The 22395-nt window shown below is 36.8% G+C and overlaps 1 protein-coding gene across 3 annotated transcripts in view; it reads right to left on the bottom strand.

Annotated features, from left to right (window-relative positions):
- Window positions 1-13701, bottom strand: part of SPINK5 (serine peptidase inhibitor Kazal type 5) — a 70102-nt gene extending 56401 nt beyond the window's left edge. For all 3 annotated transcript variants that reach the window (XM_079771573.1, XM_079771574.1, XM_079771575.1), the window contains exons 1-4: window positions 13568-13701; window positions 12334-12359; window positions 7565-7692; window positions 5008-5080 (exon numbers count right to left, since the gene is read on the bottom strand). In XM_079771573.1, coding sequence (XP_079627699.1) covers window positions 5008-5080; window positions 7565-7692; window positions 12334-12359; window positions 13568-13622 — 282 coding nt within the window. In that variant the 5' untranslated portion in view covers window positions 13623-13701. The remainder of the gene's footprint in view (window positions 1-5007; window positions 5081-7564; window positions 7693-12333; window positions 12360-13567) is intronic.
- Window positions 13702-22395: the final 8694 nt, after the last annotated feature.

Genomic DNA, 22395 nt, shown 5'->3' with positions numbered 1-22395 from the left:
TGGCTGCCTCCTGCATGCCCCCTACTGGGGATTGAACCTACAACCCAGGCATGTGCCCTGATGGGGAAATGAACTGTGACCTTTTGGTTCATAGGTTGATGCTCAACCACTGAGCAACACAGCTGGGCTCAAATTATGTTTTAATTTCTGTCATGTTGTTTCTTTGATCCTTCAGTTATTTGGAAATTTCCATAATTTATTTTTCTTGGGGGTTTTGTATTTAATTCTGTTGTGATCAGACAACAAACTTTGTATAATTTTAATTACATTTAATTTATTGAGATATGTTTTATATGCTATTATATAGTCTATCTGGAAGAATGTTCCACTGTTACTTGAAAAAATGCACCTTCTGCAATCACTGGGGAAGCATTCTCTATTTTTCAGTTTAGGTTCAATTAACTGATAGTGTTCAAGTATTGTATATCTTTGATGATATTATGTCTAGTTGTTTATCAGTTTATGAGAGTAGAGTATTAAAATTTCTAAATATTATTGTTGAATTGCCTATTTTTCTTTTAATCCTATTTGGGGCTTATTGATATTCTTGAATGTAAAGATCGTTTTTTCATCAAATTTGATACCATTTAGGTCATTACTTCTTCAAATAAATTTTTTATTTTTCTGTCTGGTCTATTTCTGATATTTCTGTTGTATTCCTATTTGTATTGTCAGGCTTGTTGTTATCTCAAGGACTCCATGACTGTTCATATTTCATCAATTTTTTTCTCTGTACTTCCACTGTTAATTTTGGTTGATCTTTCTACAGGTTTATAATTCTTTTTATGCAATCTAAAAGCTGCTTTTGAACTCTCTACTGAATATTTCATTTGAGTTACTTTTCAGCTCTAGAATTTCCAGTTCTATATATGTATGTGTATACCACAGAAGTGGAAACCTATAAGTCTTAAATTGTTGTTAGAACTATTGTCCTACTCCAAATATATATATTTTTTCACTGAAAATCTCTACTTGTTTATTCATTTTTATTATTTTTAAGCATGGCTTTCTAGGTTTACCCCCCAGATCTGTATAACTTGTGGCAGACCAATTATTAGACACAGTTTGTGCTCAAATACCTCAAGCCAGTGAGGCTTCTACCCTGTGCAAATGGACCTGGTGTACACTGGGGAGGGCATTCAAAGATCAGGCCATTTTTGCATCTACTCCAGCATTTGTTTTACACTGGGATTTTTTTTTGTGTATGTATTCTAAGGGCTTGTGCACAGCCTTATAGTCAACCAGGACTATGTGAATTGCTTGGTCTCTATTTGGTCTCTGCTGCCAATGTGGGAGAACTCAGCCAGAAATACATTTGCCCCAACCATGCTACAACCTCGGGCCACGCCCCCTTACTCTTAGTGACAGTCATGACTTACACTGAAAACATCTCTGCGTAGATTGTAGCCTACTACCCAAAATTAGGTAAGCTCCTTTCAACAATGGCAGTGCTGACCCCTATATCCTACCCTGCTTTGGTAGATCTTCCACAACAAGGAAGCAACAGAGGTAAGATGTATTCCTTAAGCAAGAGCATTGCAGACTCCCACTGTTCTAATCCAAAGGTTAGCGGTTTTTCAAGCATAAACGCTTGTGAGATTGACACAGGCTGCCGTTCTTCAGTTTCCAGAGTGGTCATAATGATTGTTTTGTTCAATTTGTTTAGATTTATAGTTGCATTTTGGAGAAAAGATGTGCTGACCTCTTTATTCAGCCATAGCCTGAAATGTGACCACTCAGGGTAATTGTCTGTTGATTCCTAAACCACATTAGAATAATTACAAAGAGAAAAGTATAGACTCATTTTACTTGTAAAAATAATTTCAAATTTCTAAATAAAATATTAACTTTCCAAATCCAGTATTATATTTAAAATACATTATAATAAGTATAATAAGTATGATTTACCCTTAGAAAAGAATAATAGTTTATCATTAGCAAATTTATCAAGGAATTTAATTCATTAGGTTGAAAGAAAAAGTCAGAAAATTATTTCAATAGCTGAAGAGACTATATTTGATAATGACCAAAATATATTCATAAGATTAAGAAAAGAAGGGAACTTCCTAAACTTGCCACAATTTATGGAAAAAGTACCTATAGTAAATATTATACTTAATGGAGAAACTTTAGATGTATTCCCTTAAAATAGGGAGAGAGGGCAGTTTGATGTTCATTATCATCACTACTGTTTAATAACCAAACTCTTAGATCCTGGCCAATAATATAAGGAAAGAAAAAGAAATAAAGGAGTGTTAAGATTGAAAGGGAAGTTATAAAATGTCTATTATCTGCTAGTATAGGCAGATAATGTAAGCAACTACCAAGAAAAAATAGAAATAATAAATAAGTTATAAGAATTAACAGAAGGTATTATAAAGTTATTCAATATAAGATAAATCTATAGAAATCAATAGAATTTGTCTATACCAACAATAACCAGATAGAAATATCATAAATAACAAAATAGCAATCAAAGTAGCAATACATTTACAAATTTTCTAGATATTAGCAAAAATTATAAAAATTCCTGCAGAGAATACTTTTAAATCTCATAAAATACACAGAAAGTATAGAAATTAAGGAGAAAGTATTGTGTGCTCTTGATTTGAGAAAGTTAATATTCTAAAAAGTGAATTTTACTCAAACTAACTTATAAATTCTTTGTATCCTAATCACATTGGTTCCTATACTCCAGTTGGGGGCTTTCATAAATTCAGTGATATTTTTATTTATAATAATTACATGAAAAAACAACCTATGCATAGGTAAATCACATTTGAAAAAAGTGAACTAAGACAGAAAACTTGCCTTATTAGTTATTAAAGCAATAAACTAATCTGAATAGAATTGAGAACTCAGAAACACAAATATACACATATGAGCTTAGTAGCCTATAAACTTGCCAACCTAAATCAATGAGAAACACTGAATCAATCAATCAGTCAATTAATTAAAAACAAGTCTAGCATGGACTGAATACGTTAGAAGTTAGAAATGATGAAGAATTTGACTAGGATGACAGAAACGAAAATGGTGAAATGGAATCAAATTTGGATAAAGTATTTTAGAGACTGCCAACAAGACTTATTTATGGATTGGATATTAGAGTTGGGAGGTGAAAGAATGGCAGCCTAGTAAAGAAGAAATTGATGGTGCAAGAGAGAGAGGATGTCAGTAGGAGGAAAATGCTTGAACAGGTAGAGTTCCTTATTCTGAGAGTGAGTATCAAGGCTAATTTTTGATGGAAGAAATCTAATCAGAAAAAGTGGGTAGATTTTTCTCTTTTACAGTGAAGAGAGAAATAACAAATACAAACACAGTGTAATTGCATTAATCCATTCAAACACCTAAAATAAAATCTAGACAGATGGCCAAACATTAATTGTCTTAATTTATAAGTAAGTAGTTTCCTGGAGAGCAAAACATGTAACTTTAAGAACTTTACCTAGAGGTAAAAAATTCTAACTCAGCCATAAAACGTTAACATTCTTAAAATTCTGTAATTTTATTTCTCAAAAATTCCATTTGATGAAAATTCAGTAAATGTGCGTCTATATATGAAAACATCTGACTTGTAATATTTTTTAAATAGTAGGTTTGTTAAGATTGGGATGTGTGTGTGTCATTTTTTGTCATTGCTTGTATTTTGCATTTTTAAACACCACTGATGTACCAGTTTTTCATAAAGGAAAAAGAGGAGGAGAAGGGAGAGAATAAATCTTACAGAATGAGCCACTCTCTAAATGTGACAAACAAAGGTAGATTTGATTGTTACTAGTAAACTGTTCTGACCCCCAATGATTTTTAGAGTACAGAAGCAGGTCCTTTTTGCTCAGAAAAAGGATTTCAAATTGACTGAGTGGTGATTGTGTTATTGTTTTAAAAGTGAGACTGGCTGAGCCCAGCAAAGAATTTGACTAGACTTTCTGTGGAGGCTGAGGTTCTCAGACACTCCTAAGTAACACTGACAAGGAAGATGGTAGCTTAGTTAGAATAGGGACGTTAAAGTAATTTGGGCATGTATGCCATGACAAATCATTTTCATTACTTGTTACACACAAAAGGAAGAAGAGGAAGAAGATATTGGAGAAGAAGTTAAACAGAAGACCTGGAGTGGTGTGAGTAGTTGTCAGGATACCTGGCAATAAGCCCAGTTTGTCAATAATTCATTGTGAGACATTTGTAGGTTAGAAATTTTCTTCAATCTGAACCTAGAATTTTTATTCTTTTGCATAAATAAAATACTTTGTATAAATTAAAAAGTATAAAGTGAAATGGTTGTATGTTAGGTTGCATTTGTGCAGCTTCTTTCATTTTATATCATTTTTTTATTTTTAAAAAAGTTTTGTTTTGTTTTTTACCACTCAACACTTTTCTCAAACAAATGTTGGCCTACATCCAATCTGGAAATTAGATAAAGACAAACAACTCTAGTTAAATTAGAACTCTTCAGGTATTGGAAAAGATAGGCAATAGGAAGTAAAAGAAGTAAAGGAAAAGGAAATAAAATGAATCAAATGCCTGCTAGCACATGTTAAACACTGTAGCTGGCTTTTTAAACTTGGTTTCTCATTTGGTCCCACATTCCATTTCAAAGATGAAATAAATGATACTGAGAAATACATAAATGGTGCAAGTGACGACAATAAATAAGAGCTCTGAAATTTGAATTTAGTTGTACAGTCCCATGAAGGCTCTTGTTGGAGTTAATACAGAACAGGAGGAATGAGAAAGGACTATGGAAGGCAGGCGTCACACTGACTTACTCCTCCTTTCAGCATCTGTCAGTGACCAAAATGTTTGCAGAGAGTTGGGTCATGGGTTGGGCCTACGGACTAGCTGTACCAGATATTTAGCCCACCCATGGACTAAGCCATGTTCCCTCCTTTCTCAGTTGGCTTCACAACAGGTATGACTTAATAAGTAGGAAATAAAAACTTCTACATAGAGTAAAACTTAATCTTGAAAGCAAATACGGCAAATTGACTCCAAATAGTCTCTTACCTTTCCTGGGTCAGTGGCTCCAGTGGCTCTTGCTAAATGCGTGGCCCTTTTCTGGGTTTTGGCTTCTTTTTCTCTGGAAGAGAGCAAGAAATAGCATAGCTTAGACATACCTCCCAACTTTTAAGGATAACAGCATACATGGTGAACTTAATTCTGACTGTTCTCCTCAGCCAAGTCTGGCAGATCCAAAAATGAGCAGAGGGACCATAAATCTCTCTTCAGTACTGAAAAATATCTCAAACATGGTTCTATTGGCAAGAATCTATATGTTTAACTGCACAGCAGATTAGTCCCCCTTAAATACTTCCAACATCCAGGTGGTTACCAAATTTATATTTTATTGATTTTTTACAGAGAGGAAGAGAGAGGGATAGAGAGTTAGAAACACCGATGAGAGAGAAACATCAATCAGCTGCCTCTTGCACACCCCCCACTGGGGATGTGCCCGCAACCAAGGCACATGCCCTTGACCGGAATCGAACCCGGGACCCTTGAGTCCGCAGGCAGACGCTCTATCCACTGAGCCAAACCGGTTTCGGCTGGTTACCAAATTTAAAGCCATCTGTACCGTTGTGGGAATGCTCTCTTTGAAAGACCATATTATTGACTGAATACTATTCCGTTGTGTAACTGTACCACAGCTTTTTTTATCCACTCATCTACTGATGGGCACTTGGGATGCTTCCAAATCTTGGCTATTGTTAATATCACTGCAATGAACATAAGGGTGCATATATTCTTTCAAATTAGTAGGAAATCTTACCTTTTGCAACAGCATGGATGGACCTGAAGAGTATTATGCTAAGTGAAATAAGCTAGTCAAAGAAAGACAAATACCAGATGATTTCAATTATATGTGGAATCTAATGAACAAAATAATCTAACAAATAGAAACAGACTCATAGGTGTTAGAGGGAAAGGGTAGGGGAGAAGTGGGTAAAAAAGATAAATGGATTGAGAGAGAAAAAAAACAACTTATAGACAGACAACAGTGTGGTCATTACCAGAGGAAAATGGAGGTGGGGGGAGGTAGAAGAGTTATGGTAAAGGGGGGAATAAATGGTGATGGAAGGAGATTTGACTTAGGGTGGTGAATATACAATACAATATACACAGGATGTATTATAAAATTGTATACCTTAAACCTATATAATTTTATTAACCAATATCACCCCAATAAATTCAATTTAAAAAAAAAAAAGGAAAACAAAAGAAAAAGAAAGACCATATTCTCGATGTATAAAAATCTGCCTTCCTGTTTTGGACCCAGTTGCAACCTCTGAGGACCCAAAGGATAACTTTAGAAATTTGAAGATAATGTTTATGCCTCATACAGTCTCCTTATTTCCAGGTTAAAAAAAAAATTATTCCAAATCATTTATATAGGTAATAAATATAATAATGGAGTGAGTGACTTCTTAGTGCTAAACTGCCTTATGTGTCTTAAGCATTTTATATTTGTTTTAAATTAGTTTTCAGTAAACTTATTATTTCATAGTATCGGTCTACTATCAAAACATCCAATGAAACAAGAAGGAAACTTTATGGTAAATAATAGACCTGCTGGTTTACATTCAGCTTCCAAGAGAATAAGAAAGGATTCTTCAACCTTCCCTGGGCCTCACCCCACTCTACATCTTGCCCTGCCTTCCCTCATCTTCCCCCAGTCTCTTCTTTAGAAGCAGCACGTGTGATCAGAACTTCATTATGTCAATATTATTGACTATGTCAAATTAAATCCCTTGACACATACCAGGCTGGCATTTAAAAAGCTAATTATCTTAAACGGGTAAGCTTAGTATTGGCGTGGTACCAGTGTTGAAGTTTGGATGTTGGTCAGAAATTGAGAATGACCTCCCTGTTCAAAAACAAATGAGGCCACTTTGATTTGAGGTTTTGCAATTGATAGCTCAAGCCATCTTCTACTTTTGAGGTGTCATTGGAGAGAAGGAAGTCAAGTTAAGAAGCACTGCATAGATGTTGGTTAACTTCCTGGATACTAATTCTTTCTGAATTGCAGGTAATTGCAAGCTATAATTAACTTTTTAATCCATCTCATTTTAGCATAATCCCAAATGTCTGAAGACACTGGCAGCTCAGAGAGTCAGGGTGTATCCTGCTTAAATTCTTCTCCTGGTTGGCTGCCACAAGAAAAGTTTGACATCATTCCCAAGGGGCTTCTCTCAGTCCCTAAGGTACAACAGGATCAGGTCTTAACAGGCCCACGGAATCCGACTTTCTTTCTTAAATTAATTTTTCAGAGCCAGGAAACTCAAATTGGAACTACATCCTCAAAAGACTATTAAGTTTTACGTAAGGTATTCATGCTGGGCCCTCTGGGTGTTTTGGAATACCATATGTTGGATGATTCAACCTTTCCAGGTGGGTGGCATTTACCCAACTTTATCTGATGAGAGATGCCAGAGTGATCTACAAACTATTTTTATTTAACCATTTAGATTTAGAAAGACATATTTGCCAAGAAATAAAAAGAATACATTTACTAGTTCAGAGATCAGCTGGTAACTCGAACACCTGGAAGAGAAACTTTACTCACAGTATCATTTTGCATGTGGCGCATTTGTTGAGGAATATTATTCCATCAGGGCTTTGAAGAAGTTTTTTGTCCTGGGAACAGAACAGCTTCCCATTTTTCATCAATACCCGAAATTCACTGCACAAATTCTAAGGGAAAGATGAAAAAAGTTGTGTTTACTGAAACCTTATCAAAGCAAGACCTTTCAAGAAAAACTTCCTTGAACAATATTATTTAATAACCACAATATTATCTAATAACCTTTATATAGAAGACATTCACTCAGTTGTTACAAATAATACAAACAAAAACAGTGACTCCGTATATTGTGTATTGTCTATTGGAGATTGCAAATTCACCTAATAAGCTTTCATCTAAAACAATTAATGGAATGGAAAGAACAAGGAACTGGGAATCAAAAAACTTTATATTTCATGGTTCCATTTACAAGTCCAATAGCCTTAGCAAATTAACTTCTCAAAGGCTTACTTAATCCTATCAATAAAAAGCAGGGATTATAAATATATCCATTTCACAGGTCTTCTGAGGATGAAACATAACACGTATGTAAAAAGCCCTCAAAGAATGTCTGATGCTTACAGATATTTAATAAGTCGAATCTCTTTCTCTCCTCTTCCTCCTCCTTTAATATTAATGTTTTGTTTTTGTTGCTGTTGTCATTATTATTGGAATATGCTGATGGCACATATTAATCATCTAGCACACAGTGGGTCATCATGTGCTGTAAGAAGGACTTTGAAAAGTTGCTGGAGGACTGGGACACAGTGTGTGAACTGGACACTGTGAAGAGCCTCTGCCGTGTCAGCAAAGAAAGTACCCAAGACCCCAGCTTCCGGAAGTGTTAACAGTGGTTCAGTTAAAAAGTGGAAAACAAGTTAAAAGTTGAATGAAAGGACTCCTTGGTCAGATATGTTTGGAAAACATATTTATAGACTAGATCCTCTTCTGAAATGAAATGAACCTCAGATCCAAAAACTGACTTACCAGTAAAAGCTAACAAAGCTGCAGTTTCGAGGCCCTTCACTATCACATCCTTGGGGAGGCCTACTTGTTCTATATTTATTAGTTAGTTAATTAGTTAGTTAGTTAGCTAGTTAGTTAGTTAGTTAGTTTGTTTGTTTATATTTTTTGTATATTCTCTGGAACTGCTATTTTCCTATTCTGTGTGATATCCTTCAAGACATGGAGTGCTATGCTTGGTTTTGGCTTTCTTTTTGTTAAACGCAGACGGCAGCACTGTACCAACTTTAGGGAGGAGAGGGGAAAACATTCTGAATAATATTTTACCAAGTATTGCAGATATAACATTAATTTTAAGCTCCTAGAAAGACTGAGTGACATATAGGAGTTCTCCAATAAAATACATTGAATTAAGAAATGCATGAAAAGAAAGAACCCTCATTTTTTAAAGATCTGTCCACTGTCCTTATTTCCAACTATTCTATTATTTTAAATGCCTTATATTCCCTATTAGTTTTGCAAGTCCACTGGCTCTTTAGAGCAAGTCTTTGAAATCTAAGTTTTTCCTTTGCAAAATAAATAAAATAGTGCTTTGAGACGCTTGCATTAGAAAAAAATTTAAATCAAGTCTTTGCTCCAACTCCAACAAATACAACCTCTTCCAAAGGATTAATTATAGAATTCTTTTCAGCTTCCTATATCTTTACAATAACTATTCAATCAATCAACAAACACTTATGAAATTACTTTGCCAGGTACCATAGATATTACAGTATACAGAGAAATCCTTGTTTAAATGTTGGTTACCACCTAGTGGGTAATGGTGTATCTCACCTAGCCTCTTAAACATAGAGGCAGTTGGTAGCGCTTGAAAAATGATTAATGGTGAAAAAAGGTAACTCAATAATGTAAGAGATCAGTCCTGTGAAATTTTGCTAAGGACAACCTAGTGAAATATCTCTAAATTTATGGCCAACACCCAGTGATCTTATCTGGGTAGCACAGGAATAATTTCTGACAACAGACTGACAAGTGGGCCTCTGAGATCTGTGTCTGGTCTTTAATTTTATAGTATCTTATGCCAGCATTGCAAGTTACTGCTTAGCATGCCAGACATAAATGATTCTATAAAATCTAAGTAGAAACTTTGTCAAGAATCAGAGAAGACCCCGGTCTCTTTGTAATAAAAATACAACCATTATAGTCTTGTCCGGGTAGCTTAGTTGGTTAAAACATCGCCCCAATAATACATCAAGGTTTTGAGTTTGATCCCCCGTCAGGGCACATGTGAAAAGCAACCAACGATTGCATAAATAAGTGGAACAGCAAATCAATGCTTCTCTCTCTCTTCTGAAAAGATCAATCAATCAATCATAATAATAAAAGAAATACATCCTTTGTGAGGTAGGTCTTAAAGTATTTAAAACAAGATTCATAACACTTGAATAAAGCTTTAAATAGTTTTTAGCAGTCAATTGAATAAGAACATTGTCAATCAGGATATTCCTGAATCAGACTTCTCCAATGTCAAAATTAGATGAGCCCCACTCTTTGTTTTTATTTTTTTTCCAAATGAACAACCCAGGCCTAGAGAATAGGTTAAGAAACTTGTTCACAATGTTTAACTAGTTAAGATGAGACTCAACACTATCCTTTTGAATTATGAAACAGGAAAAGGCTGTAAAAATCGAAAGCAGTGGTTGGGTTTTTCTCTGGGGAAAATATAATATATTCCCAATCACCATAATAAAGAGGGTTTTGAAACAGGAGCCGATCTAAACCAAAAAGGCATGGGGAGGTGGAGAGGTGAAATCCCAGCAACGCTTTACTCGCAGTCTCACTTGCAGACTTTGGCTCGCTTTCTTTGGTTATTGTTACTCTTGTTTGTGTTTTCCCCACAGCTCAGGAACACTGGAGCCCTCTAGGGCCAAGCTCTTTCTGTTTCCATCAGTGGCTGTTATAGAGCCCATTGTCTTCCATTGTCCCTCCCCAGACATCATAACAACATGTGCCAGGGAGCTGGCATCATTCCTTGTCTGTGTTAGAGCACTAACAAGGTTGCTTTGGCTTTTTAATGACCCTCTGTGAATGCAAATATAAGCACATGGTAGAGATCCTTGCAGGTGCTACAGGACTTTTCCATGCTGCTCTGGCTCATGTTTATAACTTTCAACAAGTTACTGACTGAGCTTGAAAAATAAAATCCCCAGCACCACAAGAAAGACTAAATCAATAGTTTTCATTTCTGACAAAATATCCAAGTTCTGTGATCAGAAACATTTCCAGAGAAATAGTTACTTCTTGGTGTTCTTCTTGCTTATTCCAACATGAGAGGTGGCTAAATTTAGGTTTTTGATGTTTTAGTGAAATAGAGTTTAAAGCCATAAAAAGTATCAGTGCAGAATTTGATACATCCGCTGGAAATCACCGCAATTGTCATAAACTCTAAAAACAAATTATGGCTTCCTGAAAAATGAAGTTTGCACAATACCCTTCTTTTTACTGCAACATCCTAGTGAGCATGCTGTTTAATTTCCCCAAATACAGCCTTTTTCTTTTCTACTCTACTGTACCACTCTACTACACCATAGAGGTTACTCCACTTCTCCTTAATCGGCAAACAGATAAGATAATAGAGACTATGATGAAATTCTTTAGAACAGTCCAGTAAGAAGTTTCTTTTAAAAAGATTGTTATAATAAAATATAGCAAGAGAATATTTGACCATGGTTCTAATAGTTTCATTGTAGAAAGGCGTTGTTTTACTGTTTTATTATCTTAATGTTTATGACTTTTGGGAGATGTAGCAAATATTTGCTATATATATAGCACTGTTTTAAGTGCTGAATTAATGGCATAGTTGTGTGTGTGTGTGTGTGTGTGTGTGTGTGTGTGTGTGTGTGTGTGCATGTAACTGGCTCTTTTAAATTTTTTTCTAGATATATAAAATGATTAACTTCTATAGAAAACAATTCTTTTAGCTCTCAAACAAAAGGCCTCTAAGAAAGAGGTAGTAAAGCACTCTCCTAAGTCAGGGCCTCTGCCATCATGGATGCTTCCGCCTGGTCTGCTTTAAATTGAAAAACTATCTTCACGACCCTTCCCCATCACCTTCAGATCCCTGTTCTATTGTTAGCTTCAGGGAGAACTTACCTGACTATCCCAAGACGAACTAATACCACCTCCATCCCCAGAAATTCCTATCTTCCATCCTCCTGTATTTTTCTCCTAAGACTAATCATTATTAATGTACTATATGTCTTTACTAATTGACTGATTGGTTTGTCTGTTTTCCTCCACTGAGATGTAAGCTCCATGACAGAACAGTTCTTGTCTTTTTCCTTTACTTTTTAGTATCTCCAGCATCTCAAACAAGGTCTGATTCATAATACATGCTCAATAAATATTTATTGAATGAAGTATATACACTGACATTATATAAGATATAGCCAATCCCCTTTTAACATAATAATCACAAGAAAACTAATTTCTACTCCTTGTGTGTGTCATGACTTTCAGCTGTTAAACTGAAAAATACTAATTCACTGATGTGTTTGTGGAATTTGAAAGCACTCCTATCGCATGGTAGATCCCCTCTTGCTCACATCCATTATTATTAATACAGTGATGTGTGTGTGTCTGAGATTCAAGCCTTGATTCATTTAGACCTGTTTCTGTGTTTTTAGCAAAAGCTATTAGCACCTATCAGTATAACGTGTCTGCATTATTAATATCAAGGTGTTGGCCATGAACGATTTTTCTTTAGAGATCTTGGAATGAATTCAATGAACAGAAAAAGCAGGACTAACCTGATTTTCATTCATACTGGCAGCATCTGGAACACACAAAAACAAAAACAAAGTCAAAGGGATCTAAAATATTTAATAAGTAAAAGAAACAATTTGCTCAGTGCAGTGACTTACTCACTTTACTGGAAATATGTTAAAAAACCACAAATTATTTTTGAACACATTGAAATAAAATGAGGGGATGGCCCCAGGAGATGAGTGTATACACTCAGAAAGATCCAATTGCTTTGGAAAATAAAATTTATATGTTTTCTGACCCCCTCAAAATATCTAATTTCTAAAATCCCTTCATTAGCAGAGTATTTCAGACCTCTTTAAAATTATAACCTAAATATCAATTATATCATATCAATTACAATTTGAAAGTATAATGTAGCAGAAAGTTTAGATCATATATACACATAAAATTAAATTTTCTGAATTCTGGTAACATTGCCTCCTTATGACAGATACAAAAATTAGAGATATGATAAAAATTAAGTTTAATTAAAATCACAGGCTATATTATACACCGTCAATATGAAACACCTTTTTGCACCAACACATTTACCCTAGAAAAGTGGGCATCATTTGTGCATAATGTTTAAAATTCCATCTAGGGTTTCCTTTTAAAACATGTAAATGCTTCACAGCAAGATAGCTCTAAGCAAAAATCCATGTTCCCTCCAAGATCAAGTAGCAAATGCAGAAACCTACCTCTAAGCTCCCACAAAAGTCCCTTTCCTTTTATAAGAAGTGCCTTTAATGCATTTAGCACAAATAAAATATGCTAGAGGGCACTACTGCTTTAAAGTAAGAATAGATTATTGAATTTAAATTGTTAATATTTTTATAAATATGCTATTATATATATACCTATATATAAAACATACATTGAAGTTTTAAATATTTATTATATACATAATTCCTATAAGTATGAATTGATAATGCTTGCTAAGAGGGTCAGATAAAGAAGAATCCACCAGCTTTTTAGTACTAATGTAGAATTGCTGGAATGATTTCTCATGGATAAAATTCAGATTATCTCAAGCTCCTTGCCATTTCTAAAGATAACAACATCGTTATAAAACCACATATATAATTCTTTAAAGCTCTGTGTCTGGCAAGGTATTTTAGGATTACATACATTTATGTAATCTTGAATACTAAGTACGGGCAGGGGGAGGGAGACAAGTCTCTGCCCAGGGCTTTGTGGATTGTGGCAAGAGGCTTAGATTACATGCAAATTACTTACCTTGTATGAGGCAAAGAGCCAGGCTCAGAAGTACAAGCACTGTGGTTATCTTCATGATGAAGATGATGTAAACTGGTTACAAGTCTGCTCCACACATTGCTCGCCAGCTTGTGCTCTAGGACTGAACCCATGGCGATGCAGCTTACTTTATATATACCTGATGACACACACCCACAACAGCCAACGTTACAAAACCAGTTGTTCAAGGTCGTGCTAGACTTAAGATACCACATCAATTTAGCTTCTTCCATCCTTTAGGATCCTGTCAAGGTGGCAGATTTGAACAGATAATGTCTGCTTCCAAAGTAGTTCTAATGTGTTTTCATGATACCTCCTCAAAGGGCAATAAGAGATTGAGTCCAAGGACGTTACTCAAAGTTTAATATTCCATAGTCTTATATAGAAACTGAATTCTTCAGCCACACAGACAGACACATTACCATGTAGAGAAACATGTTTCTAACCTGGCTCCCTTCGTAAGTGGGAGGGAGGAGAAAAGAAGACAGATTAGTTGTACTACCAGTCAGGTAAACACTGAAAGATTTCACCACATCTGGAGAAAGCTGCTTTATAGGAAGCGAAGCAAGGATTCTTGTTGCTTCCATCCACAGATGTTCTAAGTGTCTCCATTCAGTGTCACATACTCGTATATAAGTAAGAGTTGAATGATCCTAAAAGATAACCCAGAAAAATTCTAGCATTGAATACATGGGGAAACAGAAACTCAGAGGAGGAAAAATGACTTTTCCAAGGACATGCAGTTTAGGTGGAAGAGGGCAGAGGTGGGACTTGAAAGACCACAAACACCCTGGGCCCGTAGCTCGGTTGGTTGGCGCATCATACCTAGGTTGGGAGTCAATCCCTGGTCAGGGAGCGTATGGGAAGCAACGGACTGATGTTTCTCTTCCTCTCTCCCCTTTTCTCTCCACCTCTCTTCCCCTCTATCTAAAATAAATAAAAACATATCCTCAGGTGAGGATTAAAAAATAAAAGAAAGAACACAAGTTCAGTATTTTCTCAACTCCATACACTGCTTCACCATTACAGACAGTAAAGGCAGAAACTTCGTAGAATCAAAGTTGGCACATAACTACTTCTTAAAATCCTCAGTCTGAAGGATTATTTTATGTTTTAACACTTAATTTTAGAGTTAACCACACATCGTTATCAGGCACATTAGAGACTCCAGGTTTAACTTTCCACTCAGCCCATTGTTCCCCAAGCTCCAAAGGTTGGGTTCCAGCGCTCCACGGGGTCCCACACCCATTGAAGGGAAGTTTTAAACTTTATGGGATCAAAACTCTTTTAAAGATTGTTTCAGAAAAGCTGATCTTATTTTTTCACTTATTTTTTCTCAGCCTCAATTTTTTAATATGTAAAATGGGGATAATAAAATTACATTGTAAAGCTGTTGTAAGAGTTAGAGGTAATTCATGTGTATGTGTGTGTTTGTAACGCTTAGGATAAGTATATGTGATAAGCTATGTAGTTAAAGATAGTTGGTCTTGCATTTTATGTCATTATAATGATATGTTTGTAGTAGGTAATTTCTGAGATTCTAAGAAAAGTCAACATCTCTTGAACATGGACCTTTAACAACAGATTAAAGTTTACTCATCATAGAATAACATCCCCAACATATTCTGATATGAATTTAAAAGTGAAGATATAAGTTCTTTTTCATTTTGCTATGTTCTAAACCATACAACCAAAACTAAATCAAAGCATTTAGCCATTTAAAACTTGCAAAAGTCATTTCTAGATTTTAAGCATCATTGATTCCCTATCACCAGTTATAAAAGTCTCTTCTAAATATTAACATACTAATGCTAACTTTTTCATCTGCTGTGTCTGACTATATGAAATGTGTCCCAACCACTCACGCTTATTATCAGTGGTAAGAATGTATAATGCCTCACAAAATAATTGGTGACTGTGTAATATGCTCTGATGGGCCCCAAATCAAACCCAAATGGATATTCCCAGGAGTGGAAGTGGTACTAGGGTGGAACAAAAGAACCAAAATATGATTGCATCTCTAAAGAATCTCTGCTATGAGGAAAGGCTGAAGGAGTTGGTTTCCTTCTTACAGGGAAAGAGTTTCTCACTGACACCCAGAACCTTCTGAAATGATGAATAAGAGGCTTGGAACTGATAACCTCTTCCAGCAGGAGAAGGTAGTCAAGAGAAGATTCAGCGAGCAACACCAATATTGGATGTACATGTCAGCTGGCTCATGGCATCAGGGCTTTTTCTCCATTTCATTTCAGGAATGTTGTTAATCCAGATGTGATTCATCACATACTCTGTTACTTACTCCTTATTTCGGGAAAGCCAACAAATTTAAATTCAAATGGACTGAGGCTTTAGAGAATGAGGGTTTGGGTTATCAGTATACTTTTATATTAGGTTATCAGAGTACTTTTTCTTAAATTCTAAATTCCATATTTTCTTTTCAGCTCTTTTAATTATTCATCAAACATGTAAAGTCCTATTTCATCTTATTAAAAAGAAATAGAGCTGTTATAAAAATACAGATTTTATGATTCAACATATGTATTGAGTGGCCTAGAATCTGTATTCACATCAAGGATATTGATAGAGATGTAAGAGATGAGAAAAGTATGAAGTAAACAAGATTTTGCAGACCAATAATCTTATTGAAGACAAAGGTTATTTCCAAAAATTCAAAGTTACCATATCATTGCTCAAATCTTCTCTTTTCCTATGTAGAGATATCCTTGCTAATCATGATAGTTTAATATATAATTATAGTTTAATATATAATTACCATCAAACCACCTTCCAAATCATTCCAAACAATCTGCTATTCATTAGTTCTCTTGATTTGGTTACACATTCTGTGTGGTGGCAGAGTAGGTGTTATTACCCATTCCTTGCCAGCCCAAAATGGTACCATTAACAAAACCCCAGAGTAGGAGCTAGGTTGGATGGTAATCCCAGCTTGTCACTTTCTCACCTTTTACACCCTATGAGGTTATCTCAAAGCCTTTCTGGCAATTCAAAGAGAACCCAGATATGATGGAGTTTTAAACTACATACAGAATTCTATTGCTAACGTAGCTCTTTCTTAAAATCCTCTGCGCGACACACACACACACCCATAATGACTTGGGGGAGAGAGGTATGTTATGACCATGGCTGAAAAGTATGTGTCCCAACAGACCTTAGAAGATGAAGCAATTTCTTTTATAATTTCTTAATTTTTAATTGTCTTTCCTATCAGTCTTATATTTTTCCTATTAACATGTCTCTACTATATTCTCCTTTATGAAAGACACTAATTGGAAAACAGCTTTTACACACTTTATTACCTTGAAATCATCTGAGAATTCCCTTCTGTTGGTCTAGAAAGGCTAAGAAACAATAGAGATAAGCATCTCATTTTATCTAAGAACAGATCACTGAGTACACAGACCCTGCTATTTATAGATATAATTGTTGCTTTTATTAGATTAGGATTAAGAAAAACAAAAGTTTTAATATCTAATTTTTAACTATATTTTTATATATTGGACTAGAGGCCCAGGTGCATGAAAAATCATGTACTGAAGAGGGACGTTCCTCAGCCCAGCTTGCCCACTCTTACAGTCCGGGAGCCCTCAGGGGATGTTGCCTCTATGGGAGGCAAGTGGGATGATCAGAGGAAGACACTGCCCCCATCACCCTGCCACTGCTGCCACCTCTGGCCTCTCTCTGCAGGAGGCGACTGGGCCAATCAGGGGAAGGCGCTGCCCCCATTACCCCACCACTGCTGGCCGCCATGGCTGCCTGCCCTAAGCCCGCGCAGCCACCGCAGCTTTGTTGGGAAGGATGTCTGGAAGGATGTTCAATTGTCCGGTCGAATTAGCATATTATGCTTTAACTAGTGGCCTGGTGCATGAAATTCACCCTCAGCCCATCCTGCACCCTCTCCAATCAGAAACCCCTTGGGGGATGTTCGACCACCAGTTTAGGCCCACAGGGATCGGGCCTAAATCGGCGGTCGGACATCCCTCTCGCAATCTGGGACTGCCAGCTCCTAACCACTCACCTGCCTTCCTGCCTGATCGCCCCTAACTGCCCTCCCCTGCATGCCTGATCTCACCCCAAGTGCTCTCCCCTGCTGGCCTTATCTCGCCTCCAACTGCCCTCCCCTGCTGGCCTGATCACCCCTAATGGCCTCTGCCTTAGCCCCCACCACCATGGCTTTGTCTGGAAGGAAGTCGGATGTCCTGAAGATGGCCGGTCGACCTGGTCTAATTAGCATATTACCCTTTTAGTAGTATAGATAGATTATATAGGATAGAATTGCTCAAATTGGGGGGCGGGGGGCTTTTTCAGCAGGAGGAGATGCTCTTGGCAGACAAAAATACATAATCCCTATATCTGAACTGATAGCCAGCCATATGCACTATGATGCCAAACCAGTCATTAAAAAATTGAACCACTTTCTTACACCTTACACCAAACAGCTGTTGCCCTTAAAACCCCTCCTCAACCCCCACCTTAGGTTCTGCCTTCGCAGTTTACCCAGATTAGTTTCTGATTGGTCGGCTTCTATGCCAGTCAGCGTCAAAAGCTCTGCCTCCTAGGCAGCCATTGGCTCCTCTCACTTCACCCAGATTTGGTTCTGATTGGTGATTTCTATGCCAGTCAGCGTCAAAAGCTCCGCCTCCTAGGCAGCCATTGGCTCCTCACACTTCACCCAGATTTGGTTCTGATTGGTTGGTTTCTATGCCAGTCAGCATCTCTGGGCCTATCAAGGGCCTAATCAGAGAGGCGGGGCTGATCAGCAGCCCCAGCAAAGGCCCAAGAGAAAGAGAGGTGTGGCTGCTTGCCAGGCCCAGAGTGAAAGAGAGAGGCAAGTGCTGATCAACAGCTGCCACAGAGGCTATGGATCAGACCCTGCTTCTCTCTCCAGTCCTCTCTTAGGGCCTAATCTACAGCCACCTCGGCAATCAGTGCTGGGTCTGGGCTCCCGCAGCTGGGGCAGTCAGTGCTGGGTTGCTGTGGCAACTGACTTCCAGTCGGTCGAGCCTTTGGTCATTTTAGATGTTATGGACCCTGGGTTTTTATATATTAGAATTATTATAGATTATATTTGGTTCTTAAATATAATATCCAGCTTCTCCCTACAGTTCATACTACTTGAACCCCTGCTCTATGGAACCATCACCTGAAAATTTAGTACACTGTAAAGTTTCCTAGGATTAATCTTGACTATAGAAAACAGAGGTTTACAAAGCTACAGTCTTTTTTAAAAATCACAATTTCATTCTTAGCTAGTAAACTGAATTTTGACAAAAGAGTACTGTATATTTTATATGTAAAATATTTATGTATGTATACAATAAGCAAGACCAACATTGTTAGATTTATAAGCAAAATTAGAAAAAAGTGATCCATATATCTTTATAAAATTTTTGGATAGAAATATGAAATTTGCTAGCAGTTATTGTATACTTACTAAGTGACAGGTACAACAATAAACCTAAAGGGTATCATTCTATTTATTTTTTACAGGTAAATAAGTTGAAGGCAGGAGTCTATAAATTTCCCAAGGTTATACAGCCTGTAAGCAATGGTCTATGCAAATGAGAACAGTCAATGCAAATAAAGGCAGAAACCCAAGAGCCTAAACTCTTAAGTACCACACACTGTAGTGACCACACTATCTACATCTTTAATAACTTACCTCAGATACTCACTGTTGGGACTGAATTGTGTCCCTCGAAAATTCATACTTGAAGTGATTGAGTTAAGATGAGGCAATTAGGGGGGGCCCTAACCAAAACTATCTGGTGTCCTTATCATAGGAGGCAGTTTGGACACACACAGAGACACCAGGAATGCTATGCATAGTCACTTATACCAGGCCACATGGCTTGCAAGTGATCAAGCTGAGACTTGGCCTGAAGATAACATTTTTAGTAAATCAGGTAACAAGTTAAATAGCACTAATCATTGGGTCATACCACAATCTTGATTCATGAGGCAGATAAAAGGAATAATAGAATGAATAATACATACGAAATCAGAGAATTCTCAGGTATGGAATCAAATGACTAAAATGTGATGTAAAAAGTTAAAAAAGGAAATCCAAAGGCAGGTGTTTTTGTATATCTAATAGATTCCATAATTCTCCCCACACGGATACGACAAATATTTCCTGAATGCCTACATTTGCTTGGGACTGTGTGAGAGCCTGGTTAACTTGCAAAAAAAGGAGATAGGTCTCCAACATCTAAGAGACTACAGTCTACTGGAGGAGGTAAAAAATAATCATACAAATCATTATTCAACTGAATCTGTGAACATGTTCTTTAAAAGATGTCCATCATGCCCGGCTGATGTGGCTCTGTGGTTGAGCGTTGACCTATGAACCAGGAGTCCACAGTTTTATTCCCAGTCAGGACACATGTCCAGGATGTGGGCTCGATCCTCAGTGTGTGTGTGTGTGTGTGTGTGTGTGTGTGTGTGTGCGCACGGGCGTGGGGCGGTGGGGGGGGGAGGGGAAGGAGGGGATGCGTGCAAGAGGCAGCCGATCAATGATTCTCTCTCACCATTGATGTTTCTTTCTCTCTCTCCCTCTCCCTTCCTCTCTGAAATCAATGAAGAAAAAAAAGTCTATCATGTTAAGCTAGCACATAATACAGATATTTGACTTCTAGATGAAGAGGCCCTGATGAAATTAGGTTGGATTCTAAAAATAAACAAGATGGGCTTAAAAGATATAAAGCTTCATCTATCTGAAAAATTCAGCTAATGAGACTAAATTAATCCTTAAGTAATTATGAAAACCAAATTATTCCTCTGATAATTTCTTTTATCTGATAGTTTTAGTTTCCACTATATCACTAGCTAATTATCTAACACTATCTGGGAGCTGGAGTAGAATTTAAAATTGAATATAGACATTATTTTACATTTAGTGGGGTTTTGTTTGTTTTGAATGCCAATGCCCATGTGATATTAATAATAGTATTACATTTAGATTCATATCAATTTGTAGGAATAATGCTGAATTTTATCAATTGAAAGCTTGAAAATGTTGCTGAATGAAAGGAGAGAAAAAAATAAGTAAAAATGATTGTTTTGCCCTAAATAATCTAGCCATATAGTAGGGAAGATAATACTTCTATCAGAAAAGAAACAATTCAACAGAATATACAACATAAAGAGTCATAAATGTACAGATGGAGTGTCCAGGAAGATATATTATTTCTATCTGGGAGATAGGCAATGACTTTCTTGGAAGATGTGGCCTTTGAATTGGGCCTCGAGGGTTGAGGATATTTGAACACGTGGGTACGAGAACGTGACTGATTTTTCAGAACAGCATAAGCAAAGTCCCAGGGGCAAAATAATGTGGGTTCTCCATGACAGAATATGTAGTACTTTTTGACTGCATGGATATAAAAAGGAAAGAGTAGAAAATAGTTTTAGACAAGTGGAGTGTCAGATGGCTAAAATGAACAATAGGATTTTGTAGTCTGTGACTAAATCAAATGCTGGCAAGTATATGGTGAAACCAGACCTCTCATATGTTGCTGGTGGATGTAAAATGGTGCAGCCATTCTGGAAAATAGATTGGCAGTTGTTTAACAAACTAAATATATGCTTAGTATACTACCCAGTATTGCACCTTGGGGCATTAACCCAAGAAAAATGATATAACCACACAAAAACCTGTACACAATTGTTCATAGTAGCTTTATTTGTAATAGCCAGAAATTGAAAACAACCAAAATGTCCCTCAATAGGTGAGTGGTTAAACAAATGTTAGTACACTGCACCACAGGCTCCTATTCTATATAATAAAAGTCTAATATGCAAATCAACCGAATGGGGAACAACTGGTCACTATGATGCACACCAACCACCAGGGGGAAGATGCTCAATGCGCTGCTCCCAGCCTGCAGGCCCCAGGCCAGCCAAGGCAGGTGCTGCAGAGGGAGGCGACCAGCAGTGGGGGGGGGGGGGGGGGAGGGGGGGAGGGGGGGGAGCAAGCAGTGCCAGGCTGGCTAAGGCAGGTGCCAGTGGGGGACCCCCAATCACCCCGCTGGTTGCCTCACAGATCAGCCCTGATTGCCAGCCAGGCCTAGGGATCCTACCCATGCACAAATTTTGTGCACTGGGCCTCTAGTCTAGCAATAAAAAGGAATGAATTATGTCTATACACAACAACTTGAATGGCTCTCAAGACTGAGTAAAAAAGCCCATCTCCAAAATTCATATACTTTAATTTATATAACATTTAAAAATTTATAAAATTATAGACAAGGAAAATAATTTAGTGGTTGCCAGGGGTTAGGGATGGCTGTTGGGTACAGGTTAGATGTGACTATACAGGGTAGCATGAGAAAGATCTTTGTGGTGATAGAAAATTTTATATGCTGATGTGGTGGCTGTTACACAAATACATGCATGCAGTAAAATAACATTGAACTATTCACATGCCTTTAGTCAAGGTCAAGTTCCTATTTTTGATATAATTATGTAAGATTTACCTATTGGGGGAAACTGTTTAAAGACTTCTCATACTATCTTTACAAATTTCTGCAAATCTGTAATTATTTCCCCAAAAAAAGTTTGTAAAAATATAGACTACAAAATCCTACATGCTTTCTATAAAGTTAAATATACACTTACCATATGACCCAGAAATCTCACTCCTAGGTGTTTACCCAAGAGAAGTTAAAACATGTCCATACAAAACCTATGAAAGGATATTTATTGCAACTTTATTCATAATCACTAAAATCCAGAAACTATCCAAATGTATATCATTTGGGGAATAAACAAACTATTGTACATCTATACAA

Source organism: Cnephaeus nilssonii (assembly GCF_951640355.1).
Source record: "Cnephaeus nilssonii genome assembly, chromosome: 5".
Taxonomy (NCBI): domain Eukaryota; kingdom Metazoa; phylum Chordata; class Mammalia; order Chiroptera; family Vespertilionidae; genus Cnephaeus; species Cnephaeus nilssonii.
The sequence above is the reverse complement of the archived record's forward strand: the minus strand, read 5'-3'. Positions and strand labels throughout refer to the sequence as shown.